Source organism: Asterias amurensis, chromosome 16, assembly GCF_032118995.1.
Source record: "Asterias amurensis chromosome 16, ASM3211899v1".
NCBI classification, from domain to species: Eukaryota; Metazoa; Echinodermata; class Asteroidea; order Forcipulatida; family Asteriidae; genus Asterias; species Asterias amurensis.
Genome location: NC_092663.1, coordinates 3,916,857 through 3,931,124, shown reverse-complemented (window position 1 = coordinate 3,931,124; position 14,268 = coordinate 3,916,857). Strand labels below are relative to the sequence as shown.

The following is a 14,268-nucleotide window of genomic DNA, read 5'->3' as shown; positions in this document are numbered from 1 at the left end:
CCATAAATGAATGAATGAATGATTCAATGTCATTGGTCTCAGGAGAGTCTCAAACGTCCGGCATGTTCTGGGTGCATATAGGAACGTTCTTATTGGGTACACCCATAAGACACTCCTGTATGGGCGTACGCCCATAAGACACTCCTGTATGGGCGTACGCCCATAAGACACTCCTGTATGGGCGTATGCCCATAAGAACGCTCCCAGAACAAATTGCACCCAGGACAAATTGCACCCCGAACAAATTGCCAGCATAAGCACAAGTAAAATCATCTGTTTCTTTAACCCAAAATGAAGAAAACCTTAAGAAGTCATCTTTTCAATCAAATATTTGAGTTTATAGTTTGTTTTTTCCTTTTGCTGTTTCTACATTACTGTATTTCTGAATTTCTTCTTAGCTTTAGGCTAAATACCTTTCAATTTTGATTGTTGTACATGTTTATGTTATTGTCTGTATTTAGTTATTCGTCAATTAATTGTAAATGTTTGATGTTTTTATTCTTGTGTACATTTCTATGCTTATGTAAATCATCTTAATATACCTGTGAGTTTTAATATATCTGTGAACTTTAATGTAGCTTTTAGTAACGGCCCAGGCCCTAACAAAAACAGATTAGGTGAAATATAAATGTAGTATAATAATTACTATGATAACAATTCATCAAAAATTTTCTCTGTCAAGATAATTAGGCCTACCATTAGAAAAAGAAAAAAAACCAGGTGAGACAATCAATTTTTTTTGAAAGATAATTTTTTTTTTTTTTTTCCTTCATCAGATGTCTGAGAACAACCAAACCGCACCCTTCGTTGCAATGTGCGGCCAACTCAAGAACAAAGATCACTTTGAAAGTATCTTGTTCTCCTCTTCTGTAGTAAAGGTACGTTCAGGTAAAATGGATCCTCCATGGCTGGTCCCCTGTCTTTATCCGCCAATATAAAGACATGCACTGTTCTTTTACATGCGTTACACAACACATGGGACTAACGGATTTACGTCCCATCCAAAGGGTGAAGCAATGGTTAAGTGTCTTGCTAAAGGATGCAAGTGTCACAGCTGGGGATTCGAATCCACACTCTGCTGATCAGAAACACCAGAGTTTGAATTCGGTGCTCTTAACCGCTCGTCCACGGGCATTTGAGGCCCATAGAACGTAAACTTTCCATATCTGTGTTATGATTGGTCCGAGGGATGTAGTGTCAGCTTGCACCTACGACTGTCTGCATGCAGCGTATGTGTGCATAATGTTGTACATCATGTAGTGTTGTTTTATACACTATGTAATACATGTGTGTGTACTTTTACGTGTGAATTAACTGTGAATCTCCATGTGAATTAAATGGAAGGTCAAAGGTAAGGATCCAAACATCCGGTCATCAGGCTGGTATCTAGCGTTATTCACAAGCCTCAACGTGTGAAGTCAGATGTTCAGCCTAGATCCTCGACTGCTAGTCACCAATTAGCCTGAACATCTGACGTCACACTTCAAGGCACGGAATGACGCCAGAGACCTGCCTCCAGACAGGCGTGTGTTTTCAATTTTGACCTCAGTCATTTCACACACGCAGTCAAATTCTATTGCGGACGTGACAGCAGTGTACTGTTTGGGCATATGGAAAAGTCTTGTCACTGCACGTTTATATGATATCGTTGTATCCAATGGAATCACTGTATCTGCAAGAAGGAACCTTTCTAACGACAGGGGCCCAGTCTAGTCAGCTATCACTTAGAGGGCGCCAGGCTACTTGAGACACTAGCCTCACTTTGAGGCACATGGACAAGCGTACATGAAAACGTAGATAACTGCTACATCCAAATGAGATTTGTGCCCATTTATGTAAAGCTGTGAAACAGAAAAAAATGCAAAGGAAAAAGTGAGTGGGTCACTGAGTATACAGTGCTAACACACATCGGTGTATGGGTAAAAACCAAAATTAATATTCTTTATCCCCGATGCAAATTTAACATCTATTAAATGTACACTTAGGGCAGGATTTTTCTGTGCTAAGCAAATTTTTGTGCTTACAGGCTTTAAGAAATTGAGCCATGGTCTATTTGGAAAGAGAGGTTTACAAATTAACCAGAGCCATAAGGTAATGTTATTATGGTCTAGTTCCCTTATGACCTATGACAAATCCCCTTTATATGTATTTAAATTTGTGTAGTGCCAGACTAGTATTTGTAGTTCTTACCATATTGACAATTCTAACATCAAATTGCGTGCTTACTAAAATGGTCTTTTAAATTTGGTAACTGTTTTTTCATTCCAGATCAATAAGCACAATAAGTGTGCAGAACGAGCGATCTTGGTTACTGACAAGTTCATCTATAAGCTAGACCCCAAGAAAGCTTTCAAACCTATGAGGATCGGCACGCATTTATCAGAGGTAAAAGGAAATTGTAAAATAAGATGGACCAACCTGTGAATCCTGTGTCTCTCTTTGGAGTATGTGCACCTAGGATATGCCAAATAATGCCTCTCAAGTTATTGTCTCTCAAGCTCATACATGAATCATCACATAGGGTTGTATCAATGTAGGTACTGATTAAGAGGAGCAACTTACATGGTCTCTTAAAGCCATTGGACCCTTTCGGTAAACAGTGTTGTCTAAGGCCCACACTTTGTGTATCACAACTTCTATATCAAATAACAAACCTGTGAAAATTTAGGCTCAATCGGTCATCGGAGTCGGGAGAAAACAACAGAAAACCCCACCCTTGTTTCCGCGCGTTTCACCGTGTCATAACATGTGTTTGAAATAAATCTGACATTCTCGTTAACGAGAATTTATATTGTTTTGCTGTTTTCTCAAAAAGTGAAGCATTTCATGGAATAATATTTCAAGAGAAGTCTTTCACCATTGCCTTCTGTAAACCCTTTAAGTTGTTTGTAAATCTGTGAACTTTTTTTTCTTTCTGAACCGAAAGGGTCCAAAGGCTTTAAAGGTAGTGGACACTATTGGTAATTGTCAAAGACTAGCCTTCACAGTTGGTGTATCTCAACATATGCATAAAATAACTAACCTGTGAAAATTTGAGCTCAATCGGTCAATGAACTTGCGAGATAATAATGAAAGAAAAAAACACCCTTGTCACACGAAGTTGTGTGCGTTTAGATGGTTGATTACGAGACCTCAAGTTCTAAATCTGAGGTCTCGAAATCAAATTTGTGGACAATTACCTCTTTCTCGTGCACTTCACAGGGAGCCGTTTTTCACAATGTTTTATACCATCAACCTCTCCCTATTACTCGTCACCAAGAAAGGTTTTATGCTAATAATTATTTTGAGTAATTACCAATAGTGTCCACTGCCTTTAAGTGTATAAATGTTTTGTTCTATAGAACAATAAGAAATCATTAGAAAGTATACATGCTTTCTTATGATTTCTTATTGTTATCACTACGATTGGTCACAGCCATTTCCTGCAAAGATGAATTTTATACTACAGGTTTGGCGAGCCAGTCTTGTTTATTTGTTTGTCTTAAGCACTTGTTTTTATCAATCAATCATTTCCTTTTACAGGTGACCGGCATCAGCATCACACCTGGCTCTGACCAATTGGCAATCTTGCACCTGTCAGGTGACAATGACATCGTAGTTGGTTTGACCAATACCAGGGGAGAGAACAGAGTAGCTGAGTTGATTGGTGTGCTGTGTAGGCAATGGAAGGTGTAAGTATACAAAGCTATTTGAAACTTCTTGTTCTCTGCGATTGTCACAAATGAGTTAGTTCATATAAATGAGTAGTTGTATGTACTTGTCAATGTTTTTAATGAAATTATGGAAATAAATGTGTATTTGAATTGAATTGAATTTAATTAAACAGTACATGTGTAACTGCACATTCTCAGATTCAAATGATGTTGGGTGAAAAATATTCAAGCCATATTACTAAAAAGGGAATCCTTTTCAAAAAAAGATAATACTATCAACAGCTACAGGGCAATAGTTAATAAGCAGGACAGTTCTTTTCAGAACTGAGAAGTCTCCTGAACACCCGAACACCCAAATAAAGAAAGACAGTTCTCTAAGAATAAACTCTACCTGGAAAGTAGATATACACTTGGTGTTACCGCACACAAAATATAGTTAGCTACAGTGCTTCTCACCAAGTAAGCTTTTATGTTCATTAATTTTTTTTGGAGAATATACCCTATGACCCTACCTTTAAAGCCATTGGACCCTTTCGGTTCAGAAAACAGATTTACAAATAACTTACAGGGTTTACAGAAGGCAATGGTGAAAGACTTCTCTTGAAATATTATTCCATGAAATGCTTTACTTTTTGAGAAAACAGCAAAACAATATAAATTCTCGTTAACGAGAATTACGGATTTATTTTAAACACATGTCATGACACGGCGAAACGCACGGAAACAAGGGTGGGTTTTTCCGTTGTTTTCTCCCGACTCCGATGACCGATTGAGCCTAAATTTTCACAGGTTTGTTATTTGATATAGAAGTTGTGGTACACAAAGTGTGGGCCTTGGACAACACTGTTTACCGAAAGGGTCCAATGGCTTTAAAGGGTAAAAACAACATAACAATAATGTAGTAATACTTTTGGTACTCAAGATTTGAACCAGGAAAGTTCAGCTTGAGAACAGGGCTTGAGGGTTGTAGGTCTGGGGTTCACATCTTGGTTGTTGATTTTAGAATAATTCTTAGCATAAATACTTGCTTGGTAACAAGCAATGGCGAGCTGTTGGTAGTATAAAACATTGTGAGATGTTTTTCAAGAAAGAAGATATTTCTCACTTAAAATATTTGAATTTGATTTTGAGACCTCAGAATTAGATTTTGTGTTTTCAATCCATTATTCTCTCGCAACTTTGATGTCCAATTGAGTTCAAATTTTCACAGGTTTGTTATTTTTTGCATATGTTGAGATATACCAAGTGAGAAGACTGGTCTACGACAATTACCGAAGGTGTCCAGTGTCTTTAAGCTATGAATAAATGAAATAAACACAAAATAATGTGTGTTGTCTTTTTTGTTTATGTAAAGGGCCAAGAAACGAGATTTGCGTATAATTGTCATGCCAACCATCCACTGCCAGCTCGGAAAACACAAAAAGACAGTCAGCGTTCAGAAAGTATCGGCTGATCGACCCCTCTTCAAGAAAGAAGGTCAGAATTTAGTTCTTCTATGGCCAATGGAGGCATAACCAATCCATGGTTAAACTGGATAGATACAGAAAGAGGTTTTTGTGTTGGGGGGGGGGGGGCAAGAAATAATTCTTGGTAGGCATGAGAGTTTGTTTTAAGGGAGCGCAATGAGCATGTTCGAGTACGCTCCGTGGTTGACTATTTTGACTTAAACCCAGGGTGGTCGACCATTGGTGGACTACTGTGGTCAACATTTGGAACCGGCCTCATGACCAGTGTTTCTTCCGTGGTCCTGAAAGCCTGTTATTTGCCAATATGTGTAAAGCGCAGAAGGGAAACAGTGAAACTAATGCCGAAGGCAATGGAAGTGTTGAAACGGTGGTACCGACGGTTGACTAGACTTTGGAGTGCGCCAATCCGCATGTCTGTTGCTTGTCAGTGGTTAATGCATGAACTTGCTCTAGGTCTACCAATGAGATGGACTGTTCCATTGTATGAGCCAGGGAGGAACTATTTCCCGAAGGGAGGTGATTTTTTAAGACAAGCTCGAAGACTGACTTAGCAACTCCTTAACATTTCCTGCTTTCTTCTGTTTAGAACATTTTAAAGTGATTTGTTCTGCTTTAGCAGCTTTATTTGCCCGATTTAATAGAGCTGCTTAAAAGAAATTCTGCTTAGCAAAACTAAGCAGGAAACCATTCACATTTTCAACACGTGACAAGGTATTTTGGCTGTTAACCACAATTTTGTTGTGCTTAGCTACTGATTTGTGCTTAAGCAGCTTTATGGGAATTGGGCACAGGTTTCAAAATATTAGTGCTGAATTGTACTTGGTAACAATTTTCCCGCCTACTGATTGGCCACTTTTCATAAAGTTTGTATCTTTTTAAAACCAGCTCAACCTTTCAGTTTCCCAAGCAAAGGTTAAATAATTTTATCTTCCACTACGCGCTAATCCAACAATCAGAAGCTCGAACTACTAGTACGAGCTCTGTTTTATGTCCTACATGTACTTCCTCTGTTTTTATTACACAGTGCGAATTGTGAAATGTCATTTTGTCACGCTCCGTATACGGACGGTGCAAAAATTACATTCTAAACTTTGTGCGCGTTAAATAACGCTCTGAAATTTCAAATTTTGCAGGTTGCAAGTGGGACTGGAAGATAAATTCGTTATCACACGCGCGCTCGTAACATACGACATAGCGCGTCTGCATCCCATACCCAACTCGGCCTTCGGCCTCCACTCGCGCTTGTGTGATAACTTATAATAGTACTTATAGTACTCTATGATATGTGCCAGCTGCGCCAATATATTTTTTATGATGATTTGTTATCTTCACCGTCCTCTTTTCAAAAAAGGAAAACTCTTGCCTGATGCAGCTTTTGCTTAAAAAAAACCTAAACTAGTCTATTTAAAGGAACTAATAGTTGACTCTTTGTTCCCCACAAAAATCTGGAAAATCAAACTGCCTATAGACAAAACTTTTATTTTGTCCAGTATGTCCACTTTGTGGAATTAAAATGTCTAAGGATGTACTTTTTTTTCTAATAAAGAGTTAACTGTCCAATAATGAAGTACTTGTGCTAATAAGGTAAAAGTAAAAATAACATTAATTTTATACTAAAAGGACTACCTTGCAATATAATAACTGTAATAAAGAAAATGGGATAATTTTATGAGGCTATAAATAAGGTTTAGAAATTATTTGATTTGTATTAATTTTCTATTTGGTGTCAACTGATGAGGCTTAATGATGATTTGTTTACCATACTGTCCAAGTGTGGATCTTGTGTCGCAATTGGTAAACCAAGTTTACCAATTTGGAATTACTCCCGATTAGAAATCTACCTAATTAGGAGTTTGACTGCATATTCATACTAGACTACTTAATTGTTCGAATGAAAGAATGTTTTAGATTTTATTAGTGTGTATACTAGTGTCTGTGTTGTAATGTTCTATGCAAACTGAATGTAAAGATAGAAACTGCCAAACGTTGTGAAAACCATCACATTTTCAATACTGTGTAGTACTCTACTGACTAAGAAATTCTACTGACTAAGAAATTGTCCATGTATCACATTAAGCCAAGACATTGAAAATCATGCTAAATTTTGCCAAACATAGTATACAAATATTGACTGGCAACGAGGTATCTACACGTAGTATACGTCTATTCCCACGAGGGACGAAGGCCGGGGGAAAAAGGCCCCTCTTCCGGTCACTCACAGGCCCGAGGGGGAATAGACATACACTAGTTACCAAATTATGCCAGTCAGTATGTGTTTTATTACACAGCTCGGTCTTAAAATGTCAAATAAGAACAGAAAAAGGAATTTTGTAGTTTGTTCCCTGTTCAAGTCAAGATAGGGCGCTGTTACCCGCGGGCACTATTTGCAAAGACTAGTGCCCGCTCTGGTACTATTCCCGCAAAACATGCGTGCGCGATCACTAGCCTTCATTAGTTCATCCCACGTGACTGGTTTTAGCCAACCAGAATACAGAACAAGCAAGAGGTGTGTTATAACTGTGGTTACACATCAACTATCCGTTGAATTGCTGTATCTTGCTCTACGGACTTTACTGTTTAGCTTACAGTAGGCCTAGTATAGAGATAAATAAAATAAATTAGTACTAAAAGCTTTTGAAATATCTTGCAGAACATTAAGTAGGTTCTGAAATCATGCACAAACTAAGTACTTGTAAATAGTCATGGAGGTTTAACATGCATTTGATTTTGACTAACTTTGACTTTACCTAAATTTGCAATCGATAGCTGGTCTAGTTTCTTTGTGTGCTTCTTATCGAGTATATTTAGATATTTTTTAGATTCTATTATTGCTTTAGTTATCTTGAACAATCTTGAAAAATCTTTGAAGTGAATGAAGACTAATTAAAGATGTGGTGTCGGGCCGAGCGGTTGAGAGCACCCAACTCATGTTCTGCTGTTTCTGTTCAGCAGAGTGTGAGTTTGAATCCCAGTCGTGACACTTGTGTCCTTGAGCAAGTCACTTAACTATAATTGCTTCTCTCCACCCAGGGGTAAATGGGTACCTGTGGGGGTAGATATAGTTCTTGTGATTGAATAGCTTAGTGCGCTACATATTTGGCGGCACGGGCTGTATACTCCCCAGGAAGCTGAGACGGTTTGAGGAAAAGTCCAAGTGATCAGGGGGAATAATATTGGAAACGCTTTGAGACCTGGTGTATAAAGTGCTGTATAAAAACCCATTATTATTATTATAAAGATGATATTTACAAATCAGGTATATGCAAACACGGATATCTTTATTGGCTGGAGGTAGTATACAATAATGGTTGTATAAATTTCACTAAAAGGTATCATTGTTTAAACTTCTTCATACAACCTTGCTTCTGTCAAAGTCTTCAGGTTTTGTATTTTGCTTACTGTATGAATTTGCATACCATCATTTCCCTTTATCATTCCCAAGCAGTACTTCTGAAAGATTCTTTCCTGAAACTTCTGTATAAATGTTTTGAGTGGATTTTGAAAATATTCAATCTCTAAGCTTTTGGTTGCAAAAGGCTGGTGCCTTGTAAGTATTTTGACAGTGTGTGTTTTGTTTTAATTTGTTTGTGTATTTGAAGTCAGGAAACCTGTATTATTTAAAATGAAAAAGTGGAAGGATCCATGTGTGTGTTTTTTTGAGCGAAGTTACCCCAAAACAATTTTGCAAAGTACTGTTTTACACTGAACATTTTAATTTCATAATTTGTTTGTGGAATTTGTCTTCTTTTTTTTCCTGAACATTTTGTGAAAATGTCATATTTCTTGCAATTTATAGCTTCGATTGGTTTAGCCTGGGTTTTAAACTAAAGCTAACCAACCACAGACAGTCTTTCTTGTCATTATGAGGTTATTTGTGTGCTGGCTTACTTATTAGTGATTTTGATTGGTCGATGTCAGTTTGCACGATGCTTATCAATCAGTGAGGCCTGGTAGCCAGACTATTTGATAAGCTATGAATATTTATGTGGACATTGAAAATTAGCATATTTCACTTTAAATGAAACTTTTAATTACCAGTAATGTCATAGAGTAATTATTCTCATCAAAGTCTTACAATTTTTTGTGATGATATTTATATGATTATACTAAATTGTTGATCTTAACTTGCCATTTGGAGGCCAGAATACATGTCAGATAAACTAATAAATTACCAAATGTAACTGATAAATTATTTTCTTTTTCCCAGTATCATACAATACACATCTTGATCCGAATTTTGTTAACCCACAACTACCGCTATTTATGTATTTCAAGCAATAAATTATAAGCAATCTAACTTTAAAAAGTTGCTACATTTCGTTATGGCAATTTCTGACCTTTTGTCAACACCAATTTTCAGACACTTTCTTCTATCATTTTGCAAAAAAAAACTGCCTAAACACTAATACCTGTTTGTGTCTTTAAGCGTTCGAAAAATACTCTGCCATAGGAACGAAACGGCAGGCCTCTAACTGTTTTTTACGCATCTATACCATAGGACCTTTGGGCTGTTAAGCAGTTTGCAACAGCTAGTTCTCTTTTCTCTGTTATCGTTTATTTCAATTTTCATTTGCATTTGAATAAGCATCTACTCGTGGTAAGATCTCATTTTTAGCAAACAGATACGATGTACTTTGTAAAAAAATCATGTTTTCTGTTTGTGTTTTTGTTTGTGTTTTTTTTCTTTATGCCAGAATTTACTCTTCTACTGAAATTAGGATATGTAATAATATGTAATAATCTAGTTATTATTATTATTATTATTATTATTATTATTATTATTATTATTATTATTATTATTATTATTATTATTATTATTATTATTATTATTATTATTATTATTATTATTATTATTATTATTATTATTATTATTATTATTATTATTATTATTATTATTATTAATAATATTATTATTATTATTATTATTATTATTATTATTATTATTATTATTATTATTATTATTATTATTATTATTATTATTATTATTATTATTATTATTATTATTATTATTATTATTATTATTATTATTATTATTATTATTATTATTATTATTATTATTATTATTATTATTATTATTATTATTATTATTATTATTATTATTATTATTATTATTATTATTATTATTATTATTTTCCCTTTCTTATATAGGCCTATAGCGCTTTTTCCCTCCCAATATGTAGATATTTAAGACCGGGGCTGTTAAGCAACATGTAGCCTTTTCCTTGATAAATTATGCACAGCGTATTTTGTTTGAGAGAGTTGTATGCTGAACTTATAGCGTACACTAGAAAGGGCGTCTTTCTTTAAACCTTTAAGGCAGTGGACACTATTGGTAATTACTCAAAAATAATTATTAGCATAAAGCCTCACTTGTTAACGAATAGTGGAGAGAGGTTGATAGTATAAAACATTGTGAGGAAAGGCTCTAGTTTTCGAGAAAGAAGTAATTGTCCACGAATTTGAATTCGAGACCCTAGAATTATAATTTGAGGTCTCGAAATCAAGCAATCTGATCGAGAGCACACAACTTCGTGTGACAAGGGTGTTTTTTCTTTCATTATTATCTCGCAACTTCGACGACCAATTAAAGCTCAATTTTTTTTCACAGGTTTGTTTCTTTATGCATATGTTGAGATACACCGAGCGAGAATACTCAGTCTTTGACAAATAGTGTTCAGTGTCTTTAAAACCTTAATGATGCAATTTAAACTTTAAAACCTTCGTTGAAAGAAACATTGGTATGAAATTGTTGCGTCCTTTATCAGTATAACATGTGCATGTATGGTTTTGGCTGGTACCTTTGATGTAATGCATGACCTTACTGGATGTTACATTTTGTTGCCTGGGCACCAGACTTTAATGTGACGTACTTACTGCGTAATATGTCTCTATTTTTCATGGTTATGGTTCTTTAGAGTAAAAAGTAGTTTTTCCCGATTTTCTATCTCTTACATTTCTGTTGAAAAAGGATGACGCAATAAATGGTTGTGGCTTTAAAATAAATTGATATTATTATTATTTTTGTTTGCTCTAAATATATCATCTAGGACTGATTATAATCAACCATAATAATTATGATTACAATTAATTTGTTTTTCTATTTAATTTATGCTATGATGATTAAAGGCAGTATTTATCTTGTTCGTATAATTTAAAATCCAAAAGTATTTTTTAAACCGCCAAATATTTGGTATATTTTACTATAAGATAACTTGATATGTAATAATAATAGTACTCATGTGAGGTACAACTATACTAATAATATTCTTTATATATAATTTAAGTGAAAAAAAGAGAGGTTAGTTTTCGTCAAAATAGTTTCTAAAACAATAAATCTGACATAAGTGCCTAAAATGTACGTGTACGGAGTCCGAATGCATTTATTTAAAAATGTAATAATAATTAAAGGAACACGCTGCCTTGGATCGGTCGAGTTGGTCTTTGAAAATCGTTCTGTAACCGTTTGTTGTAAAATTTATATGGTTAGAAAGATATTGTAAAAGTAGAATACAATGATCTACACATATATGCCTCGAAATTGCGTGGTTTTCTTTTTACTCTGTCGACTAACACGGTCGGCCATTTATGGGAGTCAAAATTTTGACTCCCATAAATGGCCGACCGTGATAGTTCGCGACGTAAAAGGAAAACCGTGCAGTTTCGAGTGATACTTGTGTGGATCATTATATTCGACTTTTAAAACATCTTTCTAACCATATGCATATTTATAACAAACGGTTTCAAACGCTTTTAATAGACCAACTCGTCCGATCCAAGGCAACTTTTAGTTGTCTTGTGTCATTGTGTATTACGAGAATTTGATTACGAGACCTCAAGTTTATTTTATTTTTTCTTTCATAGTTATCTCGCAACTCCGACGACCAATCGAGATCAAATTTTCACAGGTGTATTATTTTGTGCATAATGTGATATGCACCAAGTGAGAAGACTGGTCTTTGACAATTACCAGTAGTGTTACTCTCTTGACGTGTTTACGTGGAATGTAACAGTTGCGAAAGGGTATAATACATTTTTTGTATCTACTCTCAGTGAAGTAAACTAATTGAGTTAATGATTTGAGCTTGTAAGTTTTATTTCGTGACGTCGGGTTGGTGAAGTGGCATCTTTCCTCGCCTTGAGTTTAGACGGTTTTTTTTTTCTTCAACATTTGTAACAACAAAACAAACGCCTTTCACTTCGATAGTAAGCGGTCCGAATCCCACCTGAGACACTGTGTGGATTGTGGTTTCAGCCTCTTCCTGGTTGCGTGGTTTCCCCATGATCTCTGGGGTTTTATCCTCCCACGTCTAAACCTGTTATTTCCTTCCCTTTCCTCTCTCCATGGAGTTCTTCTAGCTTGTGATTGATTTCACTTTTTGAGAATCTTTGGCTTCTCAGCCACAAATAAAGCCATTGGACACTTTCGGTAAACAGTATTGTCCAAGGCCCACACTTCGTGTAACACAACTTATATATAAAATAAAAAACCTGTGAACATTTAGGCTCAATTGGTTATCGGAGTCAGGAGAAAATAACGGAAAAACCTATCCTTGTTTCCGCACGTTTCCCCGTGCCATGACATGAGTTTAAAATAATAAAAGAAAATTGATATTGTTTTAATGTTTTCTCAAAGAGTAAAGCATCTCATGGAATAATATTTCAAGAGAAGTCTTTAACCATTACCTTCTGTAAACCCTGTAAGTTATTTGTAAATCTGTGAACTGTGAAAATCTGTTATTACGAAAGCGTCCAATGGTAAAACTAGAACGGCGGGGGGGGGGGGATAAAGTTGTTGTTTGACAAACAAAATAATGTATAGACCATGTGAACCTTGTTTACAATAAGTGTGACCTTGTATATTCTTTGAGTATTCTGGCAGGCAAGATACTACACTGGTCCTATGGGAAAGTTGAAATTTTGTGTCATAATTACCTCCTAAAACCAAGAGTTATGAAAGTAAAAGCTGGACAAGTTTTGAGATGTGCCCCCTTTCATCATATCAAAAGTTGATAAGAATTATTAGACAGTGCAATCTCCATCAAATATAAGATTTTATGTTTTCTTCCATTGAGCTGTGTACAAATCATGCCTGTAGGAAGTCCAGGCTCTGTGTCTCTTTTGTAAACAAGTGATGTCACTGGTCACATCGTCTATAGGCCTATACTAATAGACCTTATGCATGGACGTCATCCAGCGGCCATCTTAGTGGAAAAACAGTGACGAAACAATCGAAACGCACAGATTTGTATGCGCGGCGCACAGGATTGGCCAATGAACAACCTCCTTTTGACCTCTAGGTGAGGGCGCCCTACTGAAATGACGTCATGTGCATAAGGTCTATTCACCAGACACCCACCCATTCAGCAGGGGTCAGGGTGTATGTAGGAATGGGGACGCAGAACGCATGAGAAATGATGAAGGGGTATTAAATCGGTTCCGGTGTCGCATGCAATGATGTCCTCTATGCAATACTATCCGGATAACATATTGCGTATGCAATTATGTCCGCCGGACGGTTTTGCATATTATGCAATCGTGTCCGCGCGGACGCTGCTGCATGATGCAATTGTGTCCGACCGGACACATTTTCATATGCAGTTGTGTCTGCCCCTGTGCAAAACCGTCCTTGCCGTGAATTAAACGCCCTTGGTCGACGGAAAACGTTCGCCGTTTTTGTTACAAGCTGAGTGCATGTCATGAATGACATGGGAAATGGTCGCCCGTTGGGTATTCGCTGCAATCATAATTTGCGTGAATATTCATGCTGCATATACACAGCTTCAAGTGCATGCACGTCGCGCTTACGCGCGCACATACACGTACAGTCATGTATATGTCCGCCAGACGGTTTATGCATACACCCGGACACAATTGCATATGCAAAAGTGTCCGGAGCGGACAGTATTGCATGGCGGACACAATTGCATCTGACACCGGCTCCAAAAGAACAAATTAATTGGGAGTGGGCCTCGTGTGGACTTTTGACGCTAGCGGGCGCTCTATATGTGTACCGTGTTGCTGTTGCTTCTACCATTTATGCCATGCTGCAACATCATCTCTGGTTCATTCTTGCTCTGCTGCTCTAAATGACAAACATCAGGGAAACTCTAGGAATGAAACAATTACAAACTGTGAGTTTTTCTTTGAAT

The 14,268-nt window shown here is 36.4% G+C and overlaps 1 protein-coding gene across 1 annotated transcript in view; it reads left to right on the top strand.

Annotated features, from left to right (window-relative positions):
* Window positions 1-9,884, top strand: part of LOC139948756 (unconventional myosin-Id-like) — a 43,950-nt gene extending 34,066 nt beyond the window's left edge. The window contains exons 17-20 of the mRNA XM_071947069.1: window positions 777-878; window positions 2,269-2,385; window positions 3,523-3,671; window positions 5,008-9,884. Coding sequence (XP_071803170.1) covers window positions 777-878; window positions 2,269-2,385; window positions 3,523-3,671; window positions 5,008-5,167 — 528 coding nt within the window. The 3' untranslated portion in view covers window positions 5,168-9,884. The remainder of the gene's footprint in view (window positions 1-776; window positions 879-2,268; window positions 2,386-3,522; window positions 3,672-5,007) is intronic.
* Window positions 9,885-14,268: the final 4,384 nt, after the last annotated feature.